We start from the raw sequence: 20336 nt of genomic DNA on the forward strand, positions 1-20336 counted from the left end.
AGATCTCTGCGCTGTAAAGCTTGTGAGATTCTGGGAATACATCATGGCATGTGATCATTACTGACTATTGATGTTGTCATTTGTAAAAATATTGGTATGTTTTAGCTACAATCTGTAGCTTTACGATCTGTAAATGGAAGCCAAGAGAGATACTGTACAGCTAAAAGCAAAAAGCTTCCTCCTCCCAACCTCATCTTGGCAGCACTTTGTGACGTGCTGGAGACTGTTGGCTGTTTTCTGGTCCATAGCTAGGGGCAATTAATGCTCGGGTTAAGATTTATTAAATACCCCATGACACAATTTGTTAAACTCATGTATATTATTTTGGAAAAAGTGCAAACTGTATGGAGTTTCCTTTCAGGTGAAAGGAATACATTTGCGTGGTGCTGAAACTAACTTCACTGGGGAGGGGAAGGAACAGAAGGTCAATATTTGAAATGTTTGGGAGCAGTAGTGCCCCACCTCTGATCTGGCTTTGTGTCTAAATATTGTCTTTATGCTCAGCGTTAGTCACTCAGGTTGGAAATCTGCAGCCTCTTGCTTCCAGCCCTCTTCCACCCGTGGCTGCTGAGATCACTTAAATAGGATTCAGCTTCTTAATATAGAGCTCTACGTCTGCGCCATGAGGCTGTGGCAGACCTGGGAGCACCTCTGTGAGATCTGCTGCTCGTGATCCAGTCCTCCAGGCAGTAACTCCTGCTTTTTGGTGCTCTTTCAGCAGAAGCTCACTGCCAAAGCGCTGGAGTCAGCAGCGTGGCAGGAGCATCGCCTGCAGTCACATCTGAGGGGGATTGGTTTGGGTACTGAGCTTCAACACCTGCAGAAGCCCCTAGATAAGAGCACCTGGACGTGGATCACCCCGTCTTTTTCAAGCATCCTTGGAGCAGTTGGGTTGAGCTGCCTGTAGGAGGCTGCAGCAGCTCCTCGTGGCTGGGGGCTGCTTAGGGGAGGCAGCAAAATGTCAGCAAAGTCCTCTACCAGGGGGGAAGAGCCTGACACAGCCAGTTCCTCAGCACCCCTACCCCCAGAATGAGTTTGTGTGGATGTGTTTAAACTTCGAAGGATCCCTGGAAACCGCTGGTCCTCTCCTTACACCGTTTTTTGTGCTTTAAAACCACGTTTTAAAAGCCCTGCTGCTCTTTCAAGAGGTTCTGTCCCTCCAGGCCCAGCTGTGTTACTTCAGGCTGTGCACATCCTTTCCTCAAGGCCATCTGCTGCTCTGGGTTTGGGCTGCATCTAGAAATGGGTATCAGGGCAAGACGTGTATGCGTTCTCCTGTCCTGGTCTCCTGCACACAGACGTGGCAGCCGGAGCCAGGCACAGCTCGGTGTGACCCAATTTTATGGGAGCACTTTGCCCGGAGGTAGGCTGCTTGCCCGAGAAATCGGGTTCATTGTACAGACAGCTGATTTGATAAAAGGTTGCTTAAAGACGCACTGAAAGGGGCTTTTACAGACCTTGTGAAGTGCCAAGTCTGTTAACCTTGCGTGTAAAGATTTTGGGAGCAGTCTTTTAACTGAAATGATGAGTTTTAATATTTCCAGTGATGGCTCGCATGAAGTTGACTCGTTATTTAAAAGCAGCTCTGTGAAGCATCAGCGAGTTCCTGTTCACTCAACTATTTCAGCTTTGTCTCCCTTTTTGTTCAGAGTAGAAAATAATTGAGAGGAGTTGGTAATTCAGGTGTGACATTACAGAAAGCTCAGAGCGCTGGGCTCTTCATTCCCTTGCAGTCTGTTCTGCAGCTCTGCAGGTTGGGATCTGCCTCTGGCCTTCCATCCGAGTCGGGCAACATCTGGCATAACATGGAGCAACCAACCTGGGTGAGCTGCTTGGCTGATTCCTGCAGTTTGAGGTGTTGCAGGAGGCTGCAACACTCCTGTGTTTGCTGCCAGGTGTCACCTGACAACTTGATTTAATCCTCTCGTACTGCACTTTTCTTGGTGCTCTGAATAAAGGTGGGAGGTGGCCTTGGCGTAACCAGGCTCCGGTAGTTGGAATAAATTACCTGGATTTATTTAGATGAGTCTATTAAGATAAGTGTAGCGATCATATGAGAGAAGAAATAGTCCTCGACTAAAAGAAGCCTCAAGGATCTGTTCAGTATTAAATGAAACGTGAAAGTGCTCCGCCTGCCTCAGTGCAACTGGAAATGGTGCAGCAAGGCTGGTCAGCTCCACCGTGACACGTTGATGGGTGCTGTTAATTCCCAGCCTGTATTGGAAAGATCTCTTTAATTTCCAGTGGGAACCTGGATCGCACAACTCCTTCTAGATCAGGCAGTTTGCAGGTGCCAGTTCATAATTTGCGAGCTAAGACTGCCTTTTGGAAAACAGCCCATCAGTATTTGAACAGGCTTTCATTTGAAGACCAACACGTGGGATCTCCGTTTGGATCCAGAGTGGGTTCCTCTTGGTTTCTAAGAGCTTACCTTGGTATTTTCTCATTTTTTAAGTCACACTTTGTTTTTTTCTACCTTTTTAGAAGGACCAGTGGTGTGATGAAGCCGAATAAATGTGACTAAGAACACCTCCTGCAGGTGGTGAAGCCAGGGCTTGCTTTCTGTGGCATCACTTGGTGTGGAGTGGCAACAAAAAACCCACAACCAACAAGCACAGGCTTCTGAACAGAAATACCTGCTCTCATCTTCATGCTGGGACTGACTTTATCGCTAATACAGACAATGACTCTGCTTTTTAGCTGCATACTGTATACATCCTTTAATTAACCGAACCTTCGGGCGTCTCCAGAGGGCTTTTAATAAAGCCAAAATACAGCAAATTACCAATAAATACGTACGAAAGACGTCATAGCCCATGCTGGAGACAGATGGTGGAGCAGAATCCTGCCTCGGTGATTATCTGGGGTTGGAAATGACTTCCCTGTGCTGCCGCTCAATCCAGGCAGGGAAGCAGCCCGGTGGCAGCCCCCGGCAGAAGCAGACGCCTCTGGGCAGCCTTGGGGGGAGCCTGGACCTCCAAAATCCCCAAGCAGCAACAAAGCGGGGCTTAGCAGGTCAGAATTGATCTATTGAGTCCCATCTTACATAAACATCTGAGTTAACTGTCATGTGCTGGGGGATAAGGGGTTCTTTGTGTGGCAGCGATGCTGTTACTACGGCAATAACCTTTATGCCAGATCCTCGCCCCCCCCCGAAACGGTAAGGCTGGGACGTGGCCACTACGGAGGGGCAGTGACAGCACCGAGGGACTCGAGAGGTGGCCTTGCTGGATAAAACGTGCCAGATCGCTGCCAAGAACAGCACGCTGAATGTCCTTTAATCCTATTTTCAAAAAAAACATGCTGTCTGCTAGCTAATGCAGACGGCTTTACAACCTCTGTGGAAGTTTTAGTGTAAAATGGCAACGCTTTTATCGATGTTCTTTTTATTAATGTAAGGCCCAAGGATGAATTTCAACCAACAATTTTTGCCCTCGTTTTTTTTTTTGCACGAAGAACTCCAGAGTGCCACAGTAGAGTCAATAAAACCAAGCAGAATTGCTGAAAAGCCTGAAAGTGAAAAGAAACAAGCGATGCCTGTGAGCCCCCTTATTACCTGTGTTCAGCCCCTGGATGCTGGTCTCTGCTGGGAGCCCAGAGGTCGCACAGTGCCCTGCCAGGCCAGGCAGCTGAGGACACACCAGGGAGGACGAGTGCAGTGCTTCCAGTGGGCTGCAGCCACCCGTTCTTGCAGCTACCTGGCACGAAATGGTGTGTGCTGCTGCAGGCTGGAGCTGCTGAGTGCTTACAGCCCTTCATGTGGGCTTGGGTGGGAAAACAAAGGGCTGAAGTGAAGGAATCCATCTCGCATGCTTTTAAAGTCATCCTACCATCAGCTGCTTAGTTGTTATGGAGTTTAATTAGTGTCAACAGAGATGAAAAACCCCTGTGCAGAAGGTCCAGGAAATCACCATCTCGCCCCCAGCTGCGGTTCAAGAAGCAGGAGGCACCTTCCTCATCATGCTCCAGATGCCGTCTGCTCTCAGGTGACCCTGGTGGTGTCCCTTCAGTGTGTCCAGCCTTGTTTTGAAACCATTATGAATCTGGCCTTCTGTAATTCCTGCTGGAAAGCTGCTGCTTGGAGGTGATCCGTTTGTAATTGTCTCTCAGTTTTATTCAGTTATTTTTTATCGTTAGTTTTTGTCCCTCTACCTTAAATAGCTTTTTTCGTTCCATAGTATTTGCAAACCTGATGTATTTAGCATCTGTAATCTGCTCGATCTTCTTTTTATGAAGATAAACGTATATTCCCTGTGCTCAGAAGGGAAGCGTCTTCACATCCACTCTGTTCTCGAAATCATTTGTTGAGGGTTTGTATGACTGGAACTGCATTTGGTGTGTCAGATTAATTCTGAGTACTGCTTTGATGCACGGGGCTGCTGTCAGTGACAGCTGTAGGAAGCTAGTGGCTGGCAGATCCTGCCTGGGTCGGTACCAAACAAAGTTCTTTAAACCTCTGTCGCTTCCAGTCGATGCCCCCAGTTTGCAGAAGGTTGTCATCAAATCCTTTTTCTTTCCCCATGTCTTCCCATTTCTCTTGTTCCCTTCTCAGCCAGCAGCTTTATATGTTCTGGCTCCTCCTTCTAGTGTGACAGTGTTTCATAGCATTGTCTTGGCATTTTCCTGTAAGCTGCATTTTGTTTGTTAACAAACAAAAGGTTCTTAAGGTTGGTCTTCAGGCTAATTGTTGAGAAGCTACTGGTAAGCTTCCTTGGCGATGGGCTTCTTCGCCTGTTTTGGTTCTCACACTGAACTCTGTTTCACAGCACCATCCCATTGAGCATCACAAAAAGCTCTGCTTTTCCTTTTGGTAGAAAAAGTTAGAAAAAGATCTTGTTTTTTCTGTCGTGTGCTACTGTTGGTAACCTCCTGTTGAGTTCTATCCTCTTCCCTCTTGAATTTGGTTTATTTTTGTATTGAAGAACATCCAAGCTTTTTACAAACACTTTAAGGTCGTGCTATGCCCTACTGCCAGACATCCTGTTCTCTGATGTCCTTTTTATTCCTGTAATCATCCAAATAATGGATTGGAGAGCCTGTCTGTGACTGCTGGAGCAAGAAGTACTCGTGAAGCAGGCTAAATATAGATACTTCATGTGAGAGAGAGTTTGGAAAAGTGATCGGATTGATGGATGAGTAACACCTTCCTAAACGTGCAGCAAGGAGCGAGTCTGCTTGGCCTGAAAGCTTTGGGACCAGCACAACGTGGATGGTTTTGGGTGATAAAGTTGTCCCTGTAGGAACAGAACAGGATGGGGTGGCACAGCGAGTGTAGGGTGGGAAGGCGCAGGCATGCCCCATCGGCTGGAGCCAGCTTTCTGGATGAAAGAGGAACGGGCAGTTTTTATTTCATAGTGCCATTTTGGCCTAAAAGGTAAGGGGAGACAAGACTGGGAAATGTTTGGAGTATTAAAGCAGGAACTGAAAAAGTGCTTCTAAAATTACCGTTCAGCAATCAAATTTCTACCTACCCAACCTCGTAAAGGACTGATTTCTTGAGCTTGACATTCTAGTTCAGAAACGTGGTTCCTGTTTGTTAAATATTAACACGTATTTTGCACAACTGGAATTACCATTCCAGCCATTGCATCCAAACTTCCTCGTCCACCAAGATAAAATTTCAGTTTAAATAATCTGGGTGCTAGAGAATTACCCCAAAAGTTGCTTTATGACTCTGTAGCGATAACTAGAGTTGTCCCATTGGGATGGGAGTTTCTGTATGCTACTGCAGAGAAAACATCACTAACAGATGATTTATGCTTTGAGAAATTGTATATTTTAGCTGCCCAGCTTGATTGTTTTTCTGAGGGGCGGGGGGACGTTGCCAGCAGTTATTAGCTAACAGAGACCTCATCCGAAGAAAGAGCAGCCAGCAACAAAAAATAAACAATGCCCCCAACATATATACCGAACCTTTTTTTTTTAGCAGAGAATGATAAAGTATTTTTGTGAATTTTCATTCTGAATAGCTGGTTTGTTTGCCTCTGAGCCTGCTTAGCAGTTAAGAATAGTTCTTTATCTGTCCCGTTTAAGACTGTATTATTTTACAGAAAAGTGGGTGGTGTCCAGTTTTACCCTGGCATTGGCCAGCTCCCAGCAAATTCTTACTGACGTTAGATGTAAGAAATATTGACAAACGTTTAAGTGATTAATTCCGAGCTTCAAGGCAGCGACCTGTCTCCCCGAAGCTCTGCTGAGCAGGGTCTGCAGCCTTTGTCGGGGCCGGCTTGTTGACATGTCGTGATACTACAAAAAGCCTTTGTTCCCCGGAAACATTTCTCCTTTAAAGCAAGCAGAGAGCCTTGCAAATTTCTCCCTTCTAAATTTCTCTGGCTCACTGCCCTGGGCCGAGAGCTGGAGGTTCAGCTCTCAGAAGGAGCTTTACCCCGACGGTCAGGGCATGGCCACCGGCCCTGCGCCCCTCGAGGCACCCAATGCTGCCTTCAGGACCTCAGGCCTGGCACGGGAAGGCATCAGACCTCTTCTGCCTTTTTGGTATATATCATTTATAATCTGCTGCTTTGTTTCCAACAGCTACATCCCCTCGAGTTTCCTCTGAGCTGGAGCAGGCCCGGCCTCAGACGAGCGGAGAAGAAGAGCTCCAGCTGCAGCTGGCGCTGGCGATGAGCAGGGAGGTGGCGGAGCAGGTCAGTGCCCGTGTAGGTTTTCCAACCTGTCCAATTTCCTAGCCGGGGCTCTGTCTGCTCTCTGTGATGTTAGCTTGGCTTTGCTCCAGGTGGAGATGGGGGGGAGAGGCCATTCTGGGAGATGTTGCTCTTTCTTTTTTTTTTTTAATCTCTTTTTAAAGTAGCTATGGGCTTCGTGCTGTTGAGACTAGTGGGAGATGACAGTCGCTTTGCGAGAAGACTTGGTTGTGTGGGAGGATGTTAATCATCGCACTGCTGAAGGTGCTTTCTGTAAGGAAGAACTGGAAACATGACTAGTCCTGAAAGCTTTCATTAATGGGGCCAGCATATGAAATGTCACTGAATTCCGGTTATAATGAAATTTTGAGTGATTGGCCCATTTGGCGAGCTTGTCTGGAACACAAGGGCGATGTAACACAAAGTGCTTCAATAGCTAAGTAACCTTTTTTGAAATAACATAGCTCTTAAACCACCACTTTGGGTATGTTACTATGTTAATTCTTAAGAGGTTCATTCTGATTTGGGAGTAAATGCTGTAATTGTGGATAAAGCCTGCTGCATGTCAACATAATATGTAACAAAGGTGTTGAATCTCAGCTAGGAGTGAAAACTCAAGTCAGCCATGCAGAGTGTCCATAATATTTTTAAAGGCTTCCTGGGACAAGTGTAGCATCCTGCCGTATGTTACGCATTAGAATCTCTGTGCTTTGAAAGGGCAACTGTCACCCAGTAAACCCTGTCGTTATTAAGCAATCAAGTTAAAGAAAATAAGTATCAGAATATATCAGTTGAAATAGCTTGAAAATTGCAAGGGAGATGCCAGTTGGGGAATCAGTCAACTTCTGAAAGACCTGGTGCAAGCAAAATATTTTCAATAGTCAAATCTGCCACAAACATGGTAGTTGACAGATGCTAAAACCTACAAAATACTCATGGAGTTGGCTAGGTTAATTCATTTAGATTTCTTCATAGATGCAACAGTTGCCCCAGATGTGGAAGGAAGCTGACAAAAGCCAGGAAAAGTAGAGTTGAAATCACTAAGTCCTTCAGTGCTGATTTGACTAACCAAAACCCACGATAATTTAAAGATGGAATATTTACTTTGTCTTTAAATTCAGCGGGGTTTCTAGCAATGTAAGTGAATTGTTGGAAATGAAGTTTCGTGTGTAGCTTTCCCATCAGGAGTAAAACAACAGGAGGGGAAATTTCAGTCGGCAAAATGGATGTTGTAAGGCTTGCTCTGTTGGCTGGTGTTACGGGGTCGGCTTGTTCCTGACCTCTGCCTGAGCGAGGTGAGAATCCCAGGAGGAATTTGTTCTCCCTGGTGCGTTAAGTACAAGTCACAGCAAATAATCCCGGCCATCCCACCGCGCCTGCCTGCGGCGCACACCGCTCCTGGGGGGCTGGCGGTGCTGCTCGGTGCTGCTTGGGCTTCCCCTGGCAGCGTCCTGCGGGGCTGGACACCCGAGGGAGCAGGCAGCACAGTCTAGGCTCGTGGTCTATATCAACAGTGTTGATTTCCTTTGCAGGAGGAGCGCCTCAGACGCGGAGATGATCTGAGATTACAGATGGCTCTGGAGGAGAGTCGCAGAGACACAATTAAAATTCCCAAAAAGAAGGAGGTAGTGCCTTCAACTAAGAAATTCCCGGTTACGCTGCCAAAAGCTGAAATACAGTAACACGAAATAGCTTAATTCTGAGCTCTTTTATGCTTTTGGGATTGCTTTGTTGTATAGCTTAAAGCTTCTTCCATGTGGGTTAAATTTCAAAGTACTAGTCGATGCAGGTGTGTAAAAGGAAAAAAAAAAATGCTTCTTCACTCTCATGGGTTTGTACTTCAGACTGGTAATGCTCTTGATTAAAGCTCAGATTGTTCCTGCCCTCAGCATACAACTCTCTTGGACCTAATGGATGCCCTGCCCTCATCGGCACCGGCCCCACAGAAAACAGAGCCTTGGGGACCTCCTGCTGTTGCAAACCAAACAGATCCCTGGGGAGGATCCACAGCTGCAGCTACTGCCTCTGACCCATGGCAATCATTTGGTAAGATTAAACTCTGCCAGAAGGGAATGCTTATCTTAAAAGGACTCGCTTTTTAACGTTGAGCTTTTCCAGGTTTCTCAATAGCAGTGCACAATGTCACGCTTGATAACAACAGCGTATTAGTCCCTTTTGGTTGTTTCCTGTGCTCCAGAATTAACATTCCCTTAACATTTTCAAGCAGAAACAAATGGAAGTTGTGATCCTTTCCTGCTTTTTAAGCAGCTGAGATTTTTGTGTGTGCGTTTTGAATCTTAAAAAAGAGGAGTAGAGTGAAGCTTCTGTCTTCTCCTTAGGCAGCAAAAACAACTTGTCTCATCCTGGGGGGATGCTCCTGCTTTGACTGCTAGCTGTGTCCAGTGGCATGGGCTTAGACTCTTGCCAATATTTAATTAATGTAGTACTCGAGCAGGATGCTGTGGGTAGGAAGGCTGTAGCTCTGAATTGCTGTCTCGCTCCTAGCGAGATGGGCTGTGTATGCCATCAGAATGAGAAGGATGAAATTGCTTCGATGGAGATTTTTTTAATACTAAACAAAAATTGAAGTTACTATTTTAAATAGTCTCAGCATTTCATAAGCTTTTGGTGCTAAATTCATGGAATTTCTTTCTGAAGTCAAAGATCTGGTGCTTCACATGTTCAGGGGTAATAGTTGAAATTTTTTGCATGATTATTTTTATATGTGCTCATTTTACCACCCGTGCAGCGTGCTGTTTTGTAGGCTAGCCAAAATCTGCCCAAGGCTTTACTCCTTTCCTTCAGAAAGCTGATAGCTCCTCACAGTAGATGTTAAACTCTCTGTGCCTGTGGAATCAGCATTAGATCTATTTTTTGTTGGCTTTACATTTGGTTTGTTTGTTTTATTTTTGAGGATTCAGCATGTTCTGTGCAGGGGGCCCTTTCTTCCTGAAGACCAGCAGCTTAGCTCTGTCAGTTTTGCTGCCGGCTGGTGTTTCGAGGCTGACCTCTGCTGTAATGTGCTGCGGAGTTGTCTCATTAGGAGTCAGCGTGCTACCCTCTGGAAACCTGATGACAATTTCGAAGTTTAATACTAAAGTGCATTATTATTTTTATTTATTTTTTCCTTGTGGTGGCATTAAAAGCACCCACTTAGCTGCTGGGACAGCTGCAGTTCATTGTTTAACTGTAACCTGTGGCTTTTTTGAGTGGTAAACTTCAAGCACAAAATTAGAACAATTCAAAGTTTTAGGCCCCAATGCAGTGGAGATTCGATGTACTTTTTTCCCTGGTTAAAAAACAAACAAAACCCACCTCCTTCAAATCTCCTGCTTGATATATCATCCACTGACAACCTTTTCCATGCATCAGCTGCAGCTGTAGCGTTTCCTCCCAGTGGCTCCAAACTTTATTAATGCCATATAACAACCCCTTGTTCCAGCTTGCTGGTTACTTGGCTCCCAAGGGTAGGCTCGAAGATGTGAGATTTATGAATTTGACTGCTGCTAAAAGAGTGACTCATTAAACTGTAATTCTCAAATCCTGCTCGTGCTTTGGCATTTCAGGAGAGATAATGGAAGCTAAGGGAAGGTATCTTCCTGAGTGCTCTAATTTTGTGAGCTCTCTTTATGAAAGAAAAGACTTTTTTTGAAAGCTTCCGTTTCTGGGAAGCTCTGTCATTAGCATTTCTTGTGTAGCGTTGCTTGTAACTCAGCACTAAGGACAGATAAAGGGAATCTAAGTGCTGGAGTGGGAACGGTTGGATTTATTTGGACCATTTCAGCATTTCCTGGTCTGAAGCTGCTGCAAGACCGTGCCACCTGTTGATGAAACAAAGGCCAACACTGCAAATGGGAATCAGTGCCAGGGTGTGTGGTGCTGAATTGTTTTTCAAGAGTATCGGGCTGCCAAGAGGTTTTGTGTGTACCTTTAAAAAATAGAACACTGTTCAGTTGTAATTTGAAGCCCACAAAGTGGTTAAAGGTTTTAGCTGTGCACTGCCTAGGTAATTCTGTTCTACCATCACTTACACTGTCTGATTTGATCACCTGAGAGTGGCACAAGAAGTGCCTCTGAAGTACTAGCTTTGCCTTCCCATGTTTCAGTGGCTGGGGAGGGGCAATGGGGATGGACAACATTGGGAACAAAGCCCCAGTGATGCCTTCCAGCCGCTTCCTGGCCTGCTACAGATATGAAATGTGATTTGCTTTGGTGGTTTTGGGGTTTGATAAGCCCAAATAGTGTCATGTAGTGAAAGATGAGGTCACCTAAACTGAGGAGCAATAAATTATTAGGCTTAAAAGGAAGAATAAAAGGAAATAGGCAGGAAATTACATGTAGTGAGGCAAGTTTTTTTTCCACTCCCTTCTGTGCATTCAGAAGTATACCATACCCTGTGTTTTAGATCACCTTGAGTCAGATACCATGAAGTCATTGGCAGGGTCTGTAGTGAAACCATATTTATTTTCATGTTAGAACTGCTGATTTTTTTAAATTCAGTTTCAAATGGGAACTTAGTATTATTCATCCATCTTCCACAGAATTTAGTTGTTCTTGTTTTTCTGCATGTATAACGTAAATCAGCGTTCCTAATACTGAACTTCTTCACCTTTTTATGTTTAGTGTTATGAGCCATTACTGCCTATTAACAGAGCTTCACCTCCTGTGAGAGCTTTCCAAAGTGAAACTGTACTGACTTGTGTTCCTGCTGGCTCTTCTTGCAGGTGCCAAACCAGCTGCTTCCGTTGACCCTTGGGCAGCACCAGCAGGATCTGCAACTCAGTCTCTGTCCAAAAATGTTGACCCTTGGGCTCCTGCTCAGCCATCTTCTACTGCAGCGAAGTCTTCTGTGGATCCTTGGGGACCAGCACCTGCAAACAAACCTCTCTCTACATCTGGTGAGAAATCATCTCATTCCATATCCATTTTATTTGAGTAATTTAAGGTGAAATTTGATTATTTTTTTTTCATTGCTTGGTTAAAAGAAACGTGCTGGACAATTAACAGAATTGGTCAGTTAAGATAAATGGGAGATGCAATAGCTAGCAGCAAGAAGAACTTAATATGTGATTACTCAGAGTTCTGAATTTGTGCTGCTCCTTTCTTTGTGCTCTTTCTTCTGCATTCTTCTATTAGTATGTGTGGATGCATGCCGAGCTCTTATGGCTGCTGCTGCTCTTGCATTTTTAACTGAGTTTTATTTTTAATTAGATGAGGACTTAATTTCTGGAAATGAATGTTGCTATAATTTTACCTTTCATCATGATAAATAGCTGTGCAGACGGATGCCTCTGCAGACATAGATTGATAGGTTATGCAGCTTCACATTCTGAAGAAATAAAGGTTTGTTATTTGAAATTGAGGGTGCCGAATCTATCCCTAAACTTAGTTGTAGCAAGATGCAGAAGATGCTGATGTGATTGTCTATTCATCCTCTGTAACTAATGCAGCCTTAGTACCTGGCATTTTCATACTGGCACCACGGCTAAATGCATCCTAAATGCATTTTCTGCTGGTCATTCATCACAGCGTGTAATAAACAAAGGAGTCACAAAGTGGGTACTGCAAGCTGTGGTCTAATCTACTTTTCTCCGAGCAAAAGGCAATAACTGGATTGTTCTGAGAATGGTTGTTAAGCTATGGTGGTCTTTGTTCTTGATACGTATTATTATTATACAGAATCTTCACTCATTCTCTGCCTTTTGTGGAGCTATGTCTGTACCTTTGCTTGCTTGGAATGTGTTGAAGGCTAAAACTAAATTAGAAAAAAAAAAGCATTTCTGTGCATACAAAAAAACCTTCAAAGCTTTTCAATATTGTAATTGCTGTTCATGTAGGTGTGGTTTTTCTTCCTCCATTTTGAGGCAAGGGTGTGTCCACGTTTTCAAAATGTTTTGTTTTCATTCGTTGCAAGCTATGGCCAAGTTTTGGGTTTTCAGCCAGCAGAGCCTTCCCATCTCTACATGGGGTAGATAACATTTTCTACTGCATTCCTATGCCTTTTAACTTAGGAAGCATAAGTCAAATCTTTAGTTAAGTTACAGTGGTGCTACTTTAAGAGCATATTCAGAAGAATATGGAGAAGTCCATGGTTAAGGCTGTAAAATTGTTGCTGCTCTCTTTTTCCGTGGCAATGTATGCCTGCCTGGGCCTCTCTAGTGCAGGCACTCAATAAAATCCCAGCATGCTGAGGTGTACCTTACATTGTGATTTACAAGCACGTCGCTCTGAATCACTCAGCTAATGCTGTAAGGACAGTTCTGTGGCATTATCCTTCTCGCTCCTGTGCAGGAGTAGGAGCTCTCAAGCTGATCCGCACTGCCCTCCTGGGACCTGACAGTGGCTTCCTGGTAACATGCAGGGGTTAGAAATTGCTTTCAGTAGGATCAGGTGTGTGATGCAACCAAAGATCTGCTAATGACAGGGCTCTCTTGTTGTTTTGAACAGGAAGTACATCTTTTGACCTCTTCAGTAATTTGAATGGTACAGTTAAAGATGATTTTTCTGAATTTGACACACTTCGAACTTCCAAAAAGCCAGGTATGAATCCAATTTTTAGCACGTTTCTTTAAAAAGAAATCAAAACCACCACCACCAAACGCCTTCACAAAGGAAAAAGTTAAAGATGATGATAATGCAGCAATAAAAATTTGTTAACATTTTGGCCTGTGCATGAACTCATGGGGAACTGGCTTCTGGCGTTGTGAGCCACAGAATGTTACTCTGCAACCTTTTGCTTTGTTGACCCAGAAATTTATTTGACCTCTGTTCATGACATCCAGCATGTGTTTGAAGTATAGCTCATGCTTGGAGAGTCAAACCGAAAGATGTTGGCTGAATTTCTCAGGTATGTCAGTTTTAGTGGGTAACAATAGTAGGAAAATGTGAAAATAGGCCCCTGTGAATGCTTTAACTTATTTTTTATGTGGTCATTACTCACAAAACAAAAACTGACAGACCATAACGTAGGAGTGCTTTGGTACCATCTACTTTCAGGACAATTCTGCCCGGAAGGTTGGTGACTAATTCAAGGCTTCTTGAATACAAAATAGAAAATCTGGGTGGAATCTAGTTAGGAAGGGCACAACAATGGTGCAGTGCAAGGGCAGAAGCCAAGGCTTTTGAATTTCTTTCTCTTGGAAACTTTTAGTCAGTTGCAAGAATATTAACCAACGCAAATCAGGTGGTGCCTTCTGAAGAGCTCTGCAACTCTTGCTGTAGCTTCTTGATACTCTCTTCTAAGCAATATTCGAGGTGTACGCTTGCATGTGGAGGGTGTCATGTGTACTGGGACATTGGAATGTGACTTATACAAACATCAGATTTTAAAATATTTCCTTTGCCAGAGATGGAGGGACTTTCATTGTTTGATTGTATAGACCAATGAGTTAAGTTTTGTTTTTCTCTTTGTGTTGTTACAGCTGAATCAGGTTCCACTTTGCCATCCCAGCATAGCGGTACCACAAGCCCTGATCTCTTTGATTCCCAGCACTCGAGCATGACATCAGGCAAACAAAGTGCAGCTCGGAAAACTCCCGAGTCTTTTCTGGGCCCCAATGCTGCTCTGGTGAACCTGGATTCACTGGTGTCTAAGCCACCGCAACCCGTAACTTCACTGAATCCATTCTTAGCACCAGGTCTGTTCTTTCACATTCCTTCATTTTTTTTATTTTACCTTTCCCTTCCTATAGGAAAACTCTGCATTAACTCAATCCCATTTGATTTAACATTAGCCGGTTTTGGCTTTTTTTTCTGGATTACTTCAGCCAGCAGATCATGACTGAGAGCAGGAGGGTGAGACAGCATGGTTTCTAGGCATGCTGCCGGACCTTGAAAGCCTGGAGTTTCTACTCTGGTGTCTGCAGCTGGGTTAGCTTTGGTCAAGCAGTTTTCCTTCCACTTTTGCACTTGCTCGCTCAGAAGGATCTGGGTTAGAAGGCGGCTTTTGGTTATTAAGGATGATTGAACTAAAACTGATTTATTGTCAGAACAGGTAAGGGGTGAACATGTGCCACCAGAGAATCCCTTGGGAGGGTGTAATAGGTTCTTGTGGCAAGCATGTAGGGAATAGCCCTTTCCCTTGTGCTACTGCAGGCAAATTAGCATCTCTGGCTCCAACCTGAGGTTCCAAGTAGCAAACTCTGCAGTATATTTTAATGGCTTGCTGGTCAGGCTATCTTTAGGCTAGCATGATAACCCAGTTTTGATTGAAACACACACTCTCAGTGTATTTGGGGAAAAAATAGACTGTCGCAGATCTCCTGTAAATTGGCTCTTGTTATAAATGAGCCTGTACTTAGAGCAGACTTAGGAGGTGGCGGTAAACACTTGGAAGATGTATGCATCTTGAAAAGCTATTCATATGCACTGAAATTACTGCGTGACACCAGTCCAGTGAAATACTTCAGTGATATTTCAGTATTTATTTTCTTCGCTTTTCCAATGAGGAAAAAAGAAAAAGAGTTTAAACTCCTTGGGTAGGAAAAAAGCAGTGATTGTGAAGAGCCTTGGCAGTGCTTAACCAGAGGAAATCTGTGTATCTGCCATTACCGGTTACTACAAAAAGTTTATAAGGGGTCACTGGGCCATCCAAATAGCACTATGCATATACGGCAAAAGGAATTTGTAGTGTTGGCAGCAGCCCAAAAAACCTCAAACGCTGGGAAAGTTATTCTCTGCTTTTTCTAGCACCGCTGTAATTCGGAAACAACTTGTTTACTTTATGAATTCTTGTCAAAACTCGGTGCCAGAAACATGTACAGCTTCTAAATGGAGTTGACTGGAAGAGATCCTGAAGAAAATGCACGCATCTGCAGTAGCTAGATTGCAGTAAGGGAGTACGAATAGCCTTTTTACGGGAAGTTCTTAGTAGTGTTGAATAAAAATAAAAATCAGATGTTGTAGGTAGGCATGTTCCAGGTTATCAAATTTAGAAGTCGTTATTCCCAAAGCTGTCAACAAAAGTGGAAGATGTTGGTCAGTGAATGGATACTTCCAAAAAAAAAAAAGGAGTGTAGTTGTGCACCAGTGCAGCCCCAGTCTGCTGAATGGCACCCACACTGGTTTCCCCACAGGGTGATTTGGGGTTGGGAGCATGCAGGGGTGTACAGATGGTGCTTTCTTTGCTGGAAAGGATGATTTCCAAAACCTCAACGTTTATAGAGGTGCGATCTCCTTCCCTCTTCCCCCTTCTCTCAAAACTAGGCGCAGCTACAGCACCAACTCCAATCAACCCCTTCCAAGTGAATCAGCCTCAGCCACTCACTCTAAATCAGATGAGAGCGAGTCCTGTGATGGGAACCAGCCCTTCTTTCAGTGCTGTGCCACCAATAAGCATGGAGCCAATACCTCTGTCTTCCATGGCCCCAGTGCCTGTGGGAATGGCACCGATACCAGCTATGGGCACTGTGGCTTCTCTAACAAGGATGGGCCAGGGGCTGAACGTGAGCATTGCAGGATCAATGACCCAACCTCTTCACAGTACAGGAATCCCGCCGTCAGCGTCCCAGTCTACAAATACAACTAACCCTTTTCTCCTATAAAGACCCAATTAAAGGAACTTTCTTTTCATAGTGTTTCCAGGCTGAAGTCTTTACAGCGAAATGAACGTGGCCTGTGTGGACTGAACGGTGTGTAAGAGACTTGGAAGTAGATTTGCAGTTTACAGTTATGATCTTTGAAGAGTTGTCTCTACTTACCAGTTAATCTAAATCTAGTCTTTGCTACAGATGGTACCTTACTTTGGCTTGTTGAGCATTATGTGAAATGTTCAGACTTTTCACCAAAGTTAGATTCTGCCCATTTTGTTACTTTGTTAATCATTTCAATACACTTTCTAGGGAGAACCTGCCATTTTAAACTCCGTTGGCTATTTTGTAGATGTCAGATGATGTGCTGGATCCTGAAATTACTATTTACCTGCATCTGTCACTTCCTATGCCCATACGATAGACCTGAAATTCAGAGTGCTAGTGAATGTTTTGCACATAACTATACACAGTTCTAGACTGTTGGTTCACCCATAGTCCTTACTCTTAGAGGAGAACGATTCGGAGGGCCCAGGTGGCTGGTTTTTATGCATTAAACATTGCAACGCAAAATCGCACTGCTTTCGTATCAGAGGTTTGACCGAGAAAGCAAGCTTGTCTCGAAAGGAAAAAGCAGACAAAAAAAAAACACCCAAGAACATTCTCAAGTTGTCAAGTATAACGTGTGCTGTTGTATGCAGTGTTGAATTTGTACACTACTCTAAGGACTCCTGAGGAACTCTCTGTGAGTGGCATGCTGCACTCGTGCTGAGTGAGTGTCCTGCTCTGTGCTTGTCCAGTACCAGCTTCGTTTGGAAGTTATCATGTGTATTTTGTTTTTATTTGACTTACAATGTGAGTTGAAAGAAAAAAAAAAGAAATACAGTGGGACAACTTTGAATTCAATTTCACCGGGGCAAGCTTTAAAACTAATTCAGGCTTAACCTTGCTATATGCAGTTACTCTTGTATACTTTTGCACATATTTTGTTTAGTACAGTTTCATATTTGAGTTTGCAGAGTTACCTGATAGTCCTTTTTTTGCTAATTTTTATAATGTGGTTCTTATTTAACTGTCTGGTTTTGATAGATTTATCAAGTCTGGCTGAAAAATTAAGATATTGGCAAATGTCATTTTTATGGTTTTAATGCCCTCTTATTTATGGTTTTAGCTCTTTGTTTCTGTAAAGAGAGTTTAAAAGGGAAGATTAACACTAAAATATTTTACTTTTAAATGAAGTATTCATAATGCGAATCAAAACAAATTCTCGTGACTAATTATTTTTAGATGAATTGAATTTGAACATAACGTGATTTAAGACTACATTAAAAAGAAAAAACACTAAAGTCGCCTTTCCCTTGATTTGTTCCCGTTTTCCGATTACCAGAACGGACAGACGTTTAGCCTTTTTGAAGATCGGAAGAGAGGCTATTTTTTTCTTGTAATACTTCTTGAGATGTTAAAAATCCTAACGTACAAACGTGACTCATTAATTTTATCGACTAATATTTCTTAATGAAAGGTGCACTCCATCTTAATAACCGGTTCCATTTGCAGTTATTAATTGTAAGCTGAACTATCCGTTTTTAACTTGCATGTCTGGACTCATCGGCACTAAACCACGCTCAGGTTTCAGCCAGTGCTACTGCTGCAAACCTGGCCTTCTCAGAGCCGGCAGCGTTTCTGAGCTCTGCTTTCACAAATGTGCGCGGAGTACGTGGAAAGGGATGTCCCAGCGCTTGCTACTGCCTCGAGGGCATCTCTGAATGAACTGATGCATCTTGGTGGCCTTTCCCTAATACGAAGGAGAAAAAAAAAGAAAAAAGAAAAAAAAAAAAAAAAAAAAAAGCTGAAAGAAATTGCCAGAGTTCTGTGTCTTGGTGTAATGATGCTGTGTGGGACCGTGCCAGTCTAGGGCCGCGTGCCGCAGGAGGGAAGGGCTGGCTAACACGAAAGGGACTGGGTTGTATCTTCTGGTGGGTAGGGGAGGCTGAACGACTATCAAATCTAGGGTACAATCACAGATTTTAGCTGTGTAGGTCAGTGTAGCTCTATTAGTATATGGAATGCTAAATGTGTGGATGTTTCTATGCAGATTGTTCTATCCTCTTGATACTATTGAATTGCAAGTAGGATTCAGAATATTCATCTGCTTTTGTTTTTATATAGGAGGAAAAAAGAATTACTGTCCACACCCAGTATGTCTTTTAAAAAAAGAAAAGAAAACAAAAAACCATTCATGTTGCCTTTCAGAATAAGGAAAAAATACTTTACTTTTTTGTTGTTGTTGAAGTTATTGAAAAGTGTAGACCAGGAAGGGTGTGATTCTTGCAGATGGGGGGGGGAAAGTGCTTTCCAATTGATCTGTGGCAAGATTTATCCTGTATTATTTTTCCAATTTAATTTTATCAACGGTGGAATTGAGGTCACTCAATGTTTTTTCCCTTAGTCACTTGAATGCATTTGCAACAGTTAGATGGGGCATTATCTATTCAGCCAAGCAGTTCTAATCACATCCTCTCGTCAAACACTCGCTTGCTGTTTTCCAAGGCACGACGGGGTTGATAGTAAGCATTTAAAATTATCAAGTCATCTCGAGCTCAGAGTAACGATCTGTCACCGTGAATTGGGAAAAATGTGATGGTCTGGTAGGGAGCCCTGGCTTCATGAAACTGCTGACTGGCAAATTGGTGCTTTTACCAAGCCACTTCTGTAGGAGCCATCTACGTTACGTAGACAGGTGCGTATCGCGCAATAAACCATGGCAGGACACTGAACGGCCATCAGCGCTGCGAAGCCTTAGGCTGAGGACTCCAGCTGTGCCCACCTTCCCAGCCCGACCCGGGCGTTATAGGGCAGGGGGATGAGCGGCTGCGGTGCTAAATCCGCTGGGCTGGAGCCGTGCCCGGACCGCGCGGGTGCCGGGCAGGCGCGGGGTGCGCCGCCGGGGATGCTGCAAGGCGGCTTCTGCCCTAGCCAGGTGAAGCTTCAGCTGTGCCCAGAATGGTAACTCTATTTCACGGCGATTTAACTGCTATCCGGAATAATTCTCCCCCCCTCCCCGCCCTCCCACCTCTTCTTGCATGGGGGACGTACGCGTATCCGATCGCGTCTGCTCTGGCGTCTCTCTCTCTCCAAATGCATTTCCCTCTTCCCCTTCTTTTTCTCACTTGCGGATATTAAAAAAGTGCTTTTGATTTTTAAAAATGTTAGTATCCCAAAATAGCCTTACTGGTCAAATTGACCAAAGAGAAAGTGTTAATTATTTTGTAAAAAATAAAAATAAACAAAAATATCTTGGCATAATTTTAAACCCAAAATAAGCTCAGTTATTTATTCAGTTTTATACTATATAGAAACTAAACTACATTGAGGGGACAGGGAAGGAAAACCGTGGTGGGTTGTGGTGTTTACAGTCTTTTTGAAGTCCCGTAGCTAAGACAACTATTGTTATCCATCTTCCCTTTTGCTGTTACAGTTTCTAATGTGTACTGTATGTATTAATATTGCACAAATTGTGGAGAAATATATGGTTTATTTTTCACAGCAGAATCTCACAAGACTCGCTTCCTTTACAAGTGTTACAATTTAAATATTTACCAAACTGTTTTCATAATACTGGGAGCCGGCTGCTTTTTATGAATTTGTGCTGACTATTGACATTATTTACTGTATAAATAATTTATCATTTGTACTATTGTATCATAATGTCTGTATCTTTGTGTCATTTTTCCCGAGCGATGTCACAAATGTGATATTTAATAATGCCATCAGAACAGTGGAAAGACAAGGGGTTTGTAGGTGACTGGTCAGAATTAAAATTGTATTGCTTATATTCCAGACGTGTTGCTTTTTCGAGACTCTGCGTAGTGTTTATATCCTGTTCAAAACTGTTGCTCTCATGCTTGATTTAGTTCTCAAGAAAGCTGATGGATTGGTTGAGATTATTAAGGTGTGTGCTAAAAGTCCTAGGCTCTAGGAGAAATCTAACGGTTATTGAGAGTAATGCTTCTTGTACGTTGTCAATGTGATTTCTACGATGAATTCATCACTTTCCTGGGGCAGGCCTGCTCTTACTATGAGAAAGAAGGGTTTCTTATAGATCACTTAAATCAGAATCAGTTGAGACCTTACTAACTCAATAAAAATGAAGACTTGTGTTGCA

General features: G+C 43.5%; 1 protein-coding gene across 7 annotated transcripts in view; it reads left to right on the top strand.

Annotated features, from left to right (window-relative positions):
- The window catches only part of EPN2 (epsin 2), a 42828-nt gene extending 22492 nt beyond the window's left edge, over positions 1-20336 (top strand). For 2 of the 7 annotated variants that reach the window (XM_027469256.3, XM_072024104.1), the window contains exons 3-9: positions 6535-6659; positions 8177-8269; positions 8534-8690; positions 11369-11542; positions 13092-13184; positions 14066-14281; positions 15849-20336. In XM_027469256.3, the coding sequence (XP_027325057.1) occupies positions 6535-6659; positions 8177-8269; positions 8534-8690; positions 11369-11542; positions 13092-13184; positions 14066-14281; positions 15849-16186 (1196 nt within the window). In that variant the 3' untranslated portion in view covers positions 16187-20336. The remainder of the gene's footprint in view (positions 1-6534; positions 6660-8176; positions 8270-8533; positions 8691-11368; positions 11543-13091; positions 13185-14065; positions 14282-15848) is intronic. The other 5 variants (XM_027469257.3, XM_072024105.1, XM_027469258.3 and 2 more) reach the window with 4 other exon arrangements.

This window comes from Anas platyrhynchos, chromosome 15, assembly GCF_047663525.1.
Source record: "Anas platyrhynchos isolate ZD024472 breed Pekin duck chromosome 15, IASCAAS_PekinDuck_T2T, whole genome shotgun sequence".
Lineage (NCBI taxonomy): Eukaryota > Metazoa > Chordata > Aves > Anseriformes > Anatidae > Anas > Anas platyrhynchos.